Genomic DNA, 13,643 nt, shown 5'->3' on the forward strand with positions numbered 1-13,643 from the left:
TCACTACAATCTATGACAAGCCTTACCATCACTACAATCTATGACAAGCCTTACCATCACTAATGACAAGCCTTACCATCACTACAATCTATGACAAGCCTTACCATCACTAATGACAAGCCTTACCATCACTACAATCTATGACAATCCTCACCATCACTACAAGCCTTACCGTTGTTGCAGTCCTCCATCTCGGGGTGCATCTTCTTGAGGTGGACGGACAGACACTTGGCCTGGGAGAAGACCATGGTGCATGACGGACACAGGTAGAGGCAGTCCGTCACCTTCTCCTCCTTCACCGTGTGCCACGTGTCCCCCGCCCCACCCCCACCTGACGACCCTGCAACCACAGGTAAAAACACAGGTAAGAACGTGCTTGAAATGGCTTCATGGTAATGGCAGAACAAGAAAAAATACAAAAACAATCACAAGGTCAAGGACATTCTCTAAATGGCTCATAAGAATCAAAAGAAAATGCTTGGAATGATTTGTGCGACAAGGTAGAACAAGGAAAAATACAAAAAGAATGATAAAAGCAACCACCAGGCCGTACCATAGGAATGAAAACTCTGTCAATGGTTTTAGGGCAACTCTGCAGAACGAACAAATCATGAAGAATCACAAGAGCACGCTTTTATTGGCTTCAGCATGAGGGTAGAATAACAAAAATATTAAAAGAGACACAATAAAATGCTTTGAATGTCTTCAGGGTGAAAATAGAAGAAAAGTTATGAACAGATTTTGTTGTGAGGAAAAGTAGCTGGTATTCTGGAGCACTTATAATAAGCAAACTCTTATATATTCAGAAACAAATCACAACACAACACATTGTAGGGATCAGCATGAAGGCAATCATGGGTAAACTTTTCAACAGACTTGGGATTGAGGAGTGCTCAAATAAAGCAATCATGTGTTTGAAGCATTAAGATCAAACATGTGCGGTCGTACCACTGGGTGTTTCTGTTTTGGGAATGTTTTTGTGTAGTGTTTTGAAGGGGTGAGGATTAACCTTCGCCGTAGGTCGTGAGTACTTTTAACAGTCCGGACTTTAATTGCGAATATCTCGAAAACTAGGTGGAATTCTGTAATGAGCTTTTGGAAATGCCTCAAACACCTAAAAAGCTATTATCTCCTAAACCCGCATTAAAATTGATTGACAGGTAATTAAATAAACAAAGGTCAAACATCGACTATCTTCGCAGCACGTCGTGAGTACTTATGTAACCATACTTCTAACAGTGTAATGTGACTTTCTGGTTGTCTTTCTGAGAAGAGTTCTGATCTATTTCAAGATGGCTCAAGGAACAAGCAGCGAACTCGAGCGGGAGTTTGAGAACCGCGGGTAATTTTTTCTTCTACATCCTTTTTTTTTTCTTTCTGTTTTTTTCTTCTTTTTTTTCTTTCCTGTTCTTTTTGTATCGTGTGTGTGTGTGTGTGTGCCTACGTTCGTGTGAGTTGTGGTTGTGCCTTGTTCTTGTTTTGTTTACCCGTGCATGTTTTTCCTTCTTTGAGAAGTATGGTTACATTGGTACTCACGACGTGCTGCAAAGAATGTTTTTAGCGACCTACGGCGAAGGTTAAGCTAAATTTATGAACAGAACTTTTTGTCGAGCACTTGAAGGGAACCACAGCAAGAGACATATGACCTATCACCGCAGTAAAGTGTGTTTGTAGGAGGACACGTTGTTTTTTTATCACAATCATTTTGTTCTCATCAACAAAGAATGATTGGACATTGCGCTACAAAATAAAGAAGGGTTTTGTGCATACAACCTGTCTGTGACAGTTTATGTTAGTGACATAGACACACTAGCACACACATCCTTTTGCACGGAGACAGCAAGAAGGAAGACAGGGCGCATGCAGCTGAGCTTTGAAAACAGACAATGATAAAGAACAACAGCATATTTACATCTGTGTGTGTGTGTGTGTGTGTGTGTGTGTGTGTGTGTGCGTTTGTGAGCTGTGTGCGTGATTGTGTGTTTGGAGTGTGTGTGTGGTGTGTGTGTGTGTGTACGTGTGCATGCACAAATGCCCGTGTGTTTGTGTGTACCTGCATGTATAGATCTGTATTTACCTGTGAGTGTATACCTGTGTGCAAGATATTGTTGTCTTGCTATCATGTGACATGACTGAAAGAGACTGAGAAAAGTCTGTGCGACTCAAAGAGTACTCCAAATGTGTCTGAATGCAAATGTGCACTGACGGAGACCGTAAGCTTAGAGCAGCACCAAACTCCTGAAGAAGTCTAAAATACCACGTTTGAATACAGAAGCTAAACGAACATCACGATGATAATCAACATAAAGCGACGTTCGTGCATATCTAACACACCAGGTAACACTCAGACATAATAATAATAATAGCAATAATAATAATACGTCAATAAATATAAACAAAAATGATTTAATAAATCCATCAGAAGTTGTGGTGACGACAGAGACAGTGTTAACATTAACATTATGTGGAAGAGGAAATCAAACCCCTGTAGGAACATGAAACTAGCCACCATCTTCAGTCAAAAGCCACCCTTCTGAACTGGTGAATTGCCCAGACATACACATGATACATACACATGATACATACACATGATACATACACATGATACATACACATGATACATACACATGATACATACACATGATACATACATACACATGATACATACAGTGGAACCTGTCTACGACCACCGACCAACCAAATGAGGTCCTTCTAGGTTGGTTGTCGTTATGGAAACGTGAATCATACATGTATATATAAAACTTTGTCAGGATCCTTCGGAGTTGTTGTTGTACACAGGTGGTGGTTATGGAGAGGTGGTGGTTATGGAGAGGTGGTGGTTATGGAGAGGTGGTGGTTATGGAGATGTGGTGGTTATGAAGAGGTGGTGGTTATGGAGAGGTGGTGGTTATGGAGAGGTGGTGGTTATGGAGAGGTGGTGGTTATGAAGAGGTGGTGGTTATGGAGAGGTGGTGGTTATGAAGAGGTGGTGGTTATGGAGAGGTGGTGGTTGTGGAGAGGTGGTGGTTATGGAGAGGTGGTGGTTATGGAGAGGTGGTGGTTATGGAGAGGTGGTGGTTGTGGAGAGGTGGTGGTTATGGAGAGGTGGTGGTTATGGAGAGGTGGTGGTTATGGAGAGGTGGTGGTTATGGAGAGGTGGTGGTTATGAAGAGGTGGTGGTTATGTGGTGGTTATGGAGAGGTGGTGGTTGTGGAGAGGTGGTGGTTATGGAGAGGTGGTGGTTATGGAGAGGTGGTGGTTATGGAGAGGTGGTGGTTATGGAGAGGTGGTGGTGGTGGTGGTGGCCATGACAGGTTCCACTGTAGTGTGTGTCTCTTTACAACGTACCTGTGACCGTTAGGTGCAATGTGCCCCACACAGCATGCATACTACCCCGGTGATGTATGCCCCACACAGCATGCATACCACCCCGGTGATGTGTGCCCCACACAGCATGCATACCACCCCGGTGATGTGTGCCCCACACAGCATGCATAATACCCCGGTGATGTGTGCCCCACACAGCATGCATACCACCCCGGTGATGTGTGCCCCACACAGCATGCCTACCACCCCGGTGATGTGTGCCCCACACAGCATGCATACCACCCCGGTGATGTGTGCCCCACACAGCATGCATACCACCCCGGTGATGTGTGCCCCACACAGCATGCCTACCACCCCGGTGATGTGTGCCCCACACAGCATGCATACCACCCCGGTGATGTGTGCCCCACACAGCATGCATAATACCCCGGTGATGTGTGCCCCACACAGCATGCCTACCACCCCGGTGATGTGTGCCCCACACAGCATGCATACCACCCCGGTGATGTGTGCCCCACACAGCATGCATAATACCCCGGTGATGTGTGCCCCACACAGCATGCCTACCACCCCGGTGATGTGTGCCCCACACAGCATGCATACCACCCCGGTGATGTGTGCCCCACACAGCATGCATACCACCCCGGTGATGTGTGCCCCACACAGCATGCCTACCACCCCGGTGATGTGTGCCCCACACAGCATGCCTACCACCCCGGTGATGTGTGCCCCACACAGCATGCATACCACCCCGGTGATGTGTGCAGAATAGACAATGAGTGGATGAGTCCAAAGCGGGTTGTGTGTCTTTGCCGTTCACAAAACCAGATATGAGACAAACTTTAAGTGAACACTTGAAGAATTATGTGATACTTTTATTTGTCGTTGAAATGTTAACAGCAGAACTCAAGATTTGATGATGTAGTGTGGAAACAACACTAACATCAGGCCTAAGAATGGAAGACTACACACACAGATACACACACACAGACACACACACAGACTACACACACAGATACACACACACAGACACATGCACTCATACACCCACACATTGCATACTAACACACACTGAAATAGCTTATTTCACATCAGACATGATGAAGACAGCCATAGTTTAGTGTGTCAGTCAGAACAAGAAGTTCTCAGCTAACTTACACATTTATCTATTTTTGATTAGCAGCCTGAAGAAGTCAGCGACTGTCTGACGAAAATGTGATGAAGAATTCACTGGTTGGTGTGGTGTTTTCTGCTTGTTTTGACATTTCTCCATTCTCATCCAACAATAGTTGCTACACACATTTGTGTATAGGAGGCCACAGCACCACTGTCCATACAAAACTTCACAAGCTGCAAATGTCACAGAAAACCTTCCCAGTACAAAACAGAAACAAACAAAAACACAGTTTATCAGTCACACAATACACACTTAAAACGAAGTTAAAAGGTACAAAGTACTATAATCAACAAAATGAAATGTTACATGAACAATGACACTAAGGAAGCTAATGCTATCAGCATTGACAGAAAACTACACATATAGTTTCAATGATAACTGCACCATATGCCCTCTGACTGCAGTAGTTATGCTTGAAAAAGTTCACACAAAATACTGCTAACAGTCGCACACATTCACTCATGAATGATGAGACATATACTTTGCTGCATATATCATATTATATGGTATTTGAAGTATTTGTTCTGGGTTTTGTTCAAACAGATAAGTTTCAATCAAATCCAAAGTAAAATTCATCCTTTATAGTTACAAATCCAGTCAATTGCAAGCAAAAAAACGTTCAAACAGTGCAATAAGTTTCTCTTTCCCAATTTATGTTGCATCTTCTTGAAAGTTTTCTCTGATGCTGAGCAACTTAAACCCTTTAAGCTTATAACATCAACGACTTGTTCATAACTCGAAAGGATTCTCTTTCAAAATGTTCATGAACACCAAGATTGAACTGAGCCAGTCTAATGTGTTTCTTTGAGTCAAGTTCTCAACTTTTTTCCAGTGAATTCACGACGGCATAACCAGACCACAAGAGGGATGCAACACATGCTTGCTTTCTGATTTTAATGATTCTTTGAGTCATGTTCTACATATTCTGCCACTGTGAATTCTCGACTACAAAACCAAACCACAAGAAAAATTCATCACACGCTTGGTTTGGGACTGGTGTGTTCCTTTGAGCCATTAACTCTGCCTGTATGAACTGAACATGGCAAAGCCTCATCATTAACTCTGCCTGTATGAACTGAACATGGCAAAGCCTCATCATTAACTCTGCCTGTATGAACTGAACATGGCACAGCCTCATCATTAACTCTGCCTGTATGAACTGAACATGGCAAAGCCTCATCATTAACTCTGCCTGTATGAACTGAACATGGCACAGCCTCATCATTAACTCTGCCTGTATGAACTGAACATGGCAAAGCCTCATCATTAACTCTGCCTGTATGAACTGAACATGGCACAGCCTCATCATTAACTCTGCCTGTATGAAGTGAACATGGCAAAGCCTCATCATTAACTCTGCCTGTATGAACTGAACATGGCAAAGCCTCATCATTAACTCTGCCTGTATGAACTGAACATGGCAAAGCCTCATCATTAACTCTGCCTGTATGAACTGAACATGGCAAAGCCTCATCATTAACTCTGCCTGTATGAACTGAACATGGCAAAGCCTCATCATTAACTCTGCCTGTATGAACTGAACATGGCAAAGCCTCATCATGACAGAAATACATCAGTAGCACAAGCTTGGTTTCAGGTTGTTATGCTTCTTTGAGTCATGTTCCCCAAATTGTACCAGTGAGAAGTCATAAAATCAAAGCCAGCACACAAGTCAGTAGAAGAGGCTGGGAGGGAAGGCGGTGAATGGAGGGAAGAGGGTGGTGGTGGAGGTGGTGGTGGGAGGTCTGAAGCCAGCATCCACCCCACTGTTGGAGCTTGGAGGAAGCGTCTCCTGGACCACCCCACCCTGCAGACCGGAGACCTGGGGTGCCCCTTGCTGGGGTGCCCCTTGCTGAGGCACATTGTGTTGACCTACACTGGAGGCCTGGGGTGGCAAACCCAGCGCCACACTGCCCTGAGTCATGTTGTGTTGAGCCACACCGGTGTGGGCCACATCCTCTCTGAACTGTTTCCTGGGCTGGACAGTCACAGCATTGGACACCTGACCCCCAAAAGCACTGGACATTTGACCACCCACAGCACTGGAAATCTGACCGCTAAAGGCGCTGGACACTTGACCACCCACAGCACTGGAAATCTGACCGCTAAAGGCACTGGACATTTGACCACTCACAGCACTGGGAATCTGACCGCTAAAGGCGCTGGACATTTGACCACTCACAGCACTGGGAATCTGACCGCTAACAGCACTGGCGATTTGACCACTTAAGGCGGTGTCCGGTCTGCTGCCGCCCTGTACCCGCTCCTCCTTCTGGTGTTTCTTCATGTGCACGTTGAGACTGTTTTTCTGGGCAAACCCTGCGTCACACTGCGAGCACCTGTACGGTTTCTGGCCCGTGTGGATGTTCTCGTGCACCTTAAGGTTGAACTTGTTGGAGAACGCCTGGCCGCAGTGGCCGCACAGAAAGGCCGCCTTGTTCTTGTGCAGATACTGGTGGCGCTTGAGCGTGTCGCGACTGTAGAACACCTTGGGGCACGCCTTGCAGCGATACACCTTCTCTCTGGAGTGTGCGTCCTGCTTGTGTGAGAGCAGCCTGTAGTTGTGGAGGAAACCAACGCCACACTGGTCGCACACGTAGGGCCGTGGGCATTCGGGACCAAGGTGGCGCGAGTCCAGGTGGCGCCGCATGTGGCAGGCGTAGTTGGTGGAGAACGTGCAGCCCTCCATCTCGCACTTGAACTTTTTCTCGGTGTTGCTGCAGCTGTCCTTGACGTGTTTGCGCAGCTGGTGTTTGTCGGGGAAGCTGCCGCCGCAGATGTGACACAGCCACTCCTTGTGGTCCGAGAACACCACCTGACCTTGCCACTTGCTCAGCTTGTGACCTTGAGGACAGAGGGTAACGCAGGTCAAGGCTCCCTGACTATCGATGCACACATGCGCCGCCACCCTCTGCTTGCTTTTGAACAGCTCTCGGCACAAGCGACACGTGAACCTCTTGCGGAACTGGAAACACAACAAGAATCTTTCAGTTCTAACAGTCTGTGTGAGTGTTTCAGAGAAAACACATGATTCACTTTCCACAGTCCTCGTCAATAACAGCTATTGTGTTTTCAGCGTAGCAATAGGGCCCGATATTTAGACGAGACAAGTATAATGCCGACGAGTCGAAGACGAGTCGCATTATACTTGTTCGAGTCTAAATATCGGACCCTATTGCTACGCTGAAAACACAATAGCGTTTATATAGCTATTCTGACATTAAATTCTGTGTTAGAATCATGTTTTTGTCAGCGACAAGTACCAGAATGGTCCATGTCGTTGATTGCAGACGACGGTTCCGGAAATAACCGAACATTGAAAAACCCACGGACATGTATTACGGAGAAAACTCGAGATAACCGGATGCTCAGCATTACGTCAATATGTTAGGAATCATATGACGTCATGACGTATCATGCTTGCCTACGTAGATTGTATGTTCGAAAGTCTGACTTCTGTTTGGGAATTCGCGTGGTGAAGACAGCGGTAAATCTGTAGATGATAAGAGAACAAGGATTGTCTCAGAAGAAACGACGAAATGTTTCAGACCGGTAACTTCATTTCAACATTGCACTATACAATGGACGTTCTATGTGACAGGAGAGTTTGCTGATTTTGTGTTAAACATTGGAGAGATCGTCTGCTAGAATCCGAAATAGGTCGCTTCAGATTGCAGCTTCTGGAAATTTGCAAGGTTTGTTGCCTGTTAAAGAACTGGATTTTACACGTAATGTATGTCATGTACAGTAAGCAACAACAAAAACACACACAAAGCAAATGGCATCGTCTGTCGACTAGTCACAGACTGACAGAAACAAACCTGGCGAGGTATGCGTGTACTTTATACACGTGGAAGAAACCGGAACCACGCGTCTTTGTTATTGCCGATATCGTTTGGATATCGGCAAAAATGGCCAACTTTTGTATCGTTATGCTTTGATGATCGGAAAAGGGATGTGTGAGACCATCCAATCACAGCCCCCGAATTCCCCCACGTGTCCATCAGAATAGCAATATATAGTAATAACAATAATAAAAATAACAATATGACTGATCACAACTGTGAAACTTTTCCATTACCATTCACATGCAGAAATGCTAAATAGTTACATTTGTTCCTATTGTAACTGTAAGTACAAATACATTTCCATGAAAGGATCAAGTGTACTGCAACGAGACCAAACAATAGCACATTTCAAAGCAACAAAAGATCAAAGTGCAATGTAACACTTTGACGTCGTTTTTATCCAAATGTCAAAGCAAGTGATACACCAACACAAAATTCAAGAAGACAGTGAACTTACACCAGACAACTTAGAGATGACGTCCTTCAGATTTACCACATGGTACATGGCATTCTCTGGGGAAACAAGCAAGAGAGGTTTTACTAGACAATAAACACATTTTGTCAAGTACATGGTCATCTTGATTACAGTATTCCTGTATTTTACTTATTAGATCGGATGAAGACTTTCACAAAATTCATGAAAAAATGTTTTGACAAAAGGAAAATCGAAAATACACTGTAGTCATAAAACATTAGACTAGTAATAAGAGACTGTCCATATCTAGACCTTGTAAATGTAGCACATTCTGAAAGAATCGGACAAATCAAATGTAAAAAACATTTTCTAAGCGACCTCTAATAACATTCCAAACCTGCTATGCTTTAAACTTTTGGTTACACTAACACAACGCAAACCCTCTTCTCACAAGTCAACTATTCACCACCCTCTCTCTCGCAAACAGCAGTACACTCTAACACACCTGGAGAAGTGATGTGGTCGTGCTCTCTGTCCAGGTGAATAGGCACGAGATCTTGCCGACCAAACGGCAACTGACAGAAATCACAGACGTAGATCACTTGCGTTATACTGTCATCACCATCTTCTTCTTCTCCGTGTGGATTGTGTGTCTCGTGCTTTAGCTTGGTGTCCTCTCTGTGCTCAGGGTGTTTCCGTCGTGTGTCCGACTGCTGCAGGGCTGGCACTGTTGGTACAGAGAGACCAGAGAAACTTCGTCAGAGTTCTGCTGCACCCACATTTACACAGAATGGACACTAGTTCAAAGAGAGATTAAACAAGAAATTCCTCCGAGGTAGGAAAAACACCCCCGTCCTTACCATTCTCACTGCCACCAACTGAGAAGGTTATTTCCCTTTGACCATTAATATGTCCCTCTATAAGTCCTTGTAGAATCTTAATCCACCAATAACTCCCTAACCGTGTGTTTGACTGGTCCCAATTTTTGTAAGGACCGTCTCAGGAATGTATAGAACCTGTTCACCAAGTTTGGTGACGATCGGTCCGTTCATTCTTGAGATCTATATGCGAACACAAACAAACAAACAAACACATCGACCGAATCCTATACACACCCCTATACCGGGGGTGTAATAAGTCTGTGATTGTGTGTGTGTTGAGCATGTGTGTGTGTGTGTGTGCCTGTCAGTGTCAGAGTTCTGCTGCACCCACATTTACACAGAATGGACACTACTTCAAAGAGAGATTAAATAAGTCTGCGATTGTGTGTGTGTGTGTGTGTGTGTGTGTGTGAGTGTGTGTGTGTGTGAGTGTGTGTGTGTGTGAGTGTGTGTGTGTGTGTGAGTGTGTGTGTGTGTGAGTGTGTGTGTGTGTGAGTGTGTGTGTGTGTGTGTGAGTGTGTGTGAGTGTGTGTGTGTGTGTGTGTGTGTGTGTGTGGTGTGTGTGTGTGTGTGTATGTGTGAGTGTGTGTGTGTGTGAGTGTGTGTGTGTGTGTGTGAGTGTGTGTGAGTGTGTGTGTGTGTGTGTGTGTGTGTGTGGTGTGTGTGTGTGTGTGTGTGTGTGTGTGTGTGTGTGTGTGTGTGTGTGCCTGTCAGTGTCAGAGTTCTGCTCCCACATTCTCACACACATTATGGACACTACTTCAAAGAGAGATAATTAAACATTCACCGCTGTGGCTGCCCTGAATGTGATTGTGATTGTGTGTGTGTATGTGTGAGTGTGTGTGTGTGTGTTTGAATTAAATCGTGAGCTCAAATGCGTGCACGCATCATGCTTGTGTGTGTGTGTGTGTGTGTGTGCATGTGTGTTTGTGCATGCAGTTTTGTGTGTGTGGATATAAATGTGTGTCTCCATGTGCCTGCAAGTGTGTGTTAGCGTGCATGTGCACACATTATATGTCAGTGTGTATATTTCTGCGTAGGTTGTGCACATACAGGGGGACTTCGGGATACAGGTCTTCGTCTTTTTGTAGCCCATCGTCACGACATTCTCATGTGGCTCCTCCTACATACCTTTTAGTGTAAGTTATACAGTCTTGGCATCATACGTTTCTGTGGAATGTGAACAATAGAGTAGCCTGTGTGGGAGAGGCAGCTGAATAATCCGGCATTATTAAACTGCAGGCTCTCATCTAACTCCACATTTTCACACACACCGCAACACAAACAAAAATATCTTCCACTCTACGTTTTATTGCCTACGCCAAAACGGATTGAACAGTGATGACAACTGAAATGATCTGATTAAACAATGCAAACTTCAAGTTGAACTTGACATTAAGCCTTGTGACCTTGAAGGCTGCAAGCATTGGGTTGATATGATCATGTCTTACAGCTAGTCTTTGCTAATCTACTAAACATGCTTACAAGTACAATACACAATGAGAAAGCGTCAAAATGCACAAACAAGCAAGAAGAAAAAAACGCTTGATGGACTCCCCCTTGTAGGGCAGGGCGCAGCAGCTAGATGGCATCAGTATGAGATGTCAGAGGTCAATCAAACTGACAGAGTATGAGTCTTCTGACACTATAACCTAGCCAAACTAAGTTCTAAGCTTCTAAAGCATTTAACAACATGTACATTTCCCATTTTTTCATTTAAATATAAGGAGGTTTGAACCAGACAAGGAGGGTTGAACAGACTTTCATCACGTCACGATGTTACTGAAAACACCAATGTGATTTTCAGACTTGGTAAAGGTCAAACACATTTTGAGCGTGACAACAGGTCACCCCAAACCCTGTAAGTGTGTACAGTTTTAAATCTTTAGCTTCATCAAAATCTAACGAAATTTGTTGATTCATGGACAGCGGAAGGCCTTAGTCTGCTGGGTCCTTAGCCACCTGATTGCCCAGGGGGGTCAATAAACCAACTAATAAAATTCTTAAATAACAGTTGTTGTTTTTTAACACAAACAACTATCAAAGAAACCAGCAAAATTTTGTTTGTTTGTTTGTTTGCTTAACGCCCAGCCGACCACGAAGGGCCATATCAGGGCGGTGCTGCTTTGACATATAACGTGCGCCACACACAAGACAGAAGTCGCAGCACAGGCTTCATGTCTCACCCAGTCACATTATTCTGACACCGGACCAACCAGTCCTAGCCCTAACCCCATAATGCCAGACGCCAGGCGGAGCAGCCACTAGATTGCCAATTTTAAAGTCTTAGGTATGACCCGGCCGGGGTTCGAACTCACGACCTCCCGATCACGGGGCGGACGCCTTACCACTAGGCCAACCGAACCAGCAAAAGTTGAAAGTAAGACAAACAATAATTAGATAAAAATTTACATGAAATAACATTTCACAATACACTAGAGATGTTCGCAAATGCAAACGGAATCAAGGGCGGATCAATTCACTTTGGAGGGGGGGGGGTTACAAATTGACTGCGAAGTTTTTTTTTATCCAAAGAAGCAAAATAGAGCTATCTGGTGCATCCTGAGCCAATAAATTACCTCTTTTTTGGGGGGTGGGGGTTACGTAACCCGTGTAACCCCCCCCCCCCCCCCCCCCCAGATTCGCTCTTGCGGAATACAGAGAGAAGAAAGTAACATTTTTGTATAAAATGGTATTTGATTCAGTGAACAAACACAAGCCTCAATGTTATTGGAAAGCATAGAGAAGAACGTAAGCACAAAGTAGTGTTTTGGTTTTATGACAGAGCATAGTTAGTCATGAGAGACATTCTTTCAGAGTTGTCTTTTGAAAACATAGCATGACAGGAGAGAGAGAGAGAGAGAGAGAGAGAGAGAGAGAGAGAGAGAGAGAGAGAGAGAGAGAGGTCATTATGAAAAACAGAGAGACAGAGAGAGAGAGGGAGAGAGAGGGGAAACAGAGAGAGAGGGAGAAAGAGAGAGAGGGAGGGAGAGAGAGAGGGAGAGAGACAGAGAGAGAGGGAGAGAGAGGGAGAGGGAGAGAGAGAGAGAGAGGGAGAGAGAGAGAGAAAGAGAGAGAGAGAGAGAAAGAGAGAGAGAGAGAGAGAGAGAGAGAGAGAGAGAGAGAGAGAGAGAGGGGACTCTAGAGGCATTGTATACAATAACAAACAAACACAACCAAGTCAAACATGGGCAAAAACATCAAGAACGATCAAAATTCAGCATTACTCAAATAGTTATCAAAACAGTCTTTGTCCAAACAAACCGACAGGTTAAAAGTAACATTACAACATAACACCTGATCAAGACAACACCTACACAATAATAAAGTTAAGTCCTTCAAAGAGCTAGCTCAGTGCGAAGCATGCTGGCTTTCAAAAGAGCTTGTCGCTATCAGCGTGAGTACGAGTCCCATGATCGGCATGGGTTATATTTTCAGTCAATTTTGAGCATGCTCTTCCAGGTTTCCAAACACCCCTGTGTGCTCGCATGAATACAATAAAGATCCCAAGTTCACAGCCAAAGTCTCAGGGCTTGGAAAACATGAACACAAGCATACAGAGAAGAAAAAAAGTTAGCGCTGTATTGCATTGCAGTTCGCTTTTCCCAGGGAGCAAGCAACCCAAATTTTCATGAGGGTAACCGCACAGGACTATAACCTTTTTATTACCCATTCCTGAAGTTGACGACAGAAAATATTGCGTGCAATGCTGTCTGCATGATATCCCAGACTGAAGTCCGGCAACTGAGTTCTTCGGCCATAACCAATCAAAATGAAGAAAAGTTCAGACAATTGATGGAACGTTTAATCATAGACAACAAAAACCATTCACAACAATTACAACCAATCAGTATTTATATGTAGACAAACAGAATACACAACAGGCAAATAGTGATGAAAGTAAATGTTGTCCATTCCAAAATGGACCAAGCAGAAAAGCAAATTTGATCAGTTTTGACCAAAACTAAATTTGACAATTAAGATTTTAAAGTTAG

General features: G+C 44.3%; 3 protein-coding genes across 3 annotated transcripts in view; 1 reads left to right on the forward strand and 2 right to left on the reverse strand.

The window, feature by feature from the left end:
• LOC138974845 (zinc finger protein 91-like) overlaps positions 1–3,388 on the reverse strand; it is a 19,570-nt gene extending 16,182 nt beyond the window's left edge. Inside the window, exons 1-2 of the mRNA XM_070347569.1 lie at positions 3,349–3,388; positions 173–340 (exon numbers count right to left, since the gene is read on the reverse strand). Coding sequence (XP_070203670.1) covers positions 173–340; positions 3,349–3,388 — 208 coding nt within the window. The remainder of the gene's footprint in view (positions 1–172; positions 341–3,348) is intronic.
• Positions 3,389–3,562: 174 nt separating this feature from the next.
• Positions 3,563–4,099, forward strand: LOC138974846 (uncharacterized). Its single transcript, XM_070347570.1, has one exon. It carries the CDS (start codon positions 3,563–3,565, stop codon positions 4,097–4,099), a length of 537 nt encoding a protein of 178 aa, XP_070203671.1.
• An 88-nt stretch (positions 4,100–4,187) lies between these two features.
• Positions 4,188–9,814, reverse strand: LOC138974904 (zinc finger protein 343-like). The gene is made up of 3 exons (XM_070347622.1): positions 9,273–9,814; positions 8,810–8,865; positions 4,188–7,469 (listed from the first exon to the last, which is right to left on the reverse strand). The coding sequence occupies exons 2-3, from the start codon at positions 8,855–8,857 to the stop codon at positions 6,177–6,179; spliced, it is 1,341 nt and encodes a 446-aa protein (XP_070203723.1). The 5' UTR covers positions 8,858–8,865; positions 9,273–9,814; the 3' UTR covers positions 4,188–6,176.
• Positions 9,815–13,643: the final 3,829 nt, after the last annotated feature.

The sequence above is a fragment of the Littorina saxatilis genome, linkage group LG8 (genome assembly GCF_037325665.1).
Source record: "Littorina saxatilis isolate snail1 linkage group LG8, US_GU_Lsax_2.0, whole genome shotgun sequence".
NCBI lineage: Eukaryota > Metazoa > Mollusca > Gastropoda > Littorinimorpha > Littorinidae > Littorina > Littorina saxatilis.

Coding starts and splice junctions, on each gene's coding strand:
- LOC138974846 (XM_070347570.1), top strand. CDS start 3,563: ATGCCTACCACCCCGGTGATGTGTGCCCCACACAGCATGCATACCACC.
- LOC138974904 (XM_070347622.1), bottom strand. CDS start 8,857: ATGTACCATGTGGTAAATCTGAAGGACGTCATCTCTAAGTTGTCTGGT. Junction 7,470..8,809: donor TCATCTCTAAGTTGTCTGGT/GTAAGTTCACTG, acceptor TTGTGTTTCCAG/TTCCGCAAGAGGTTCACGTG.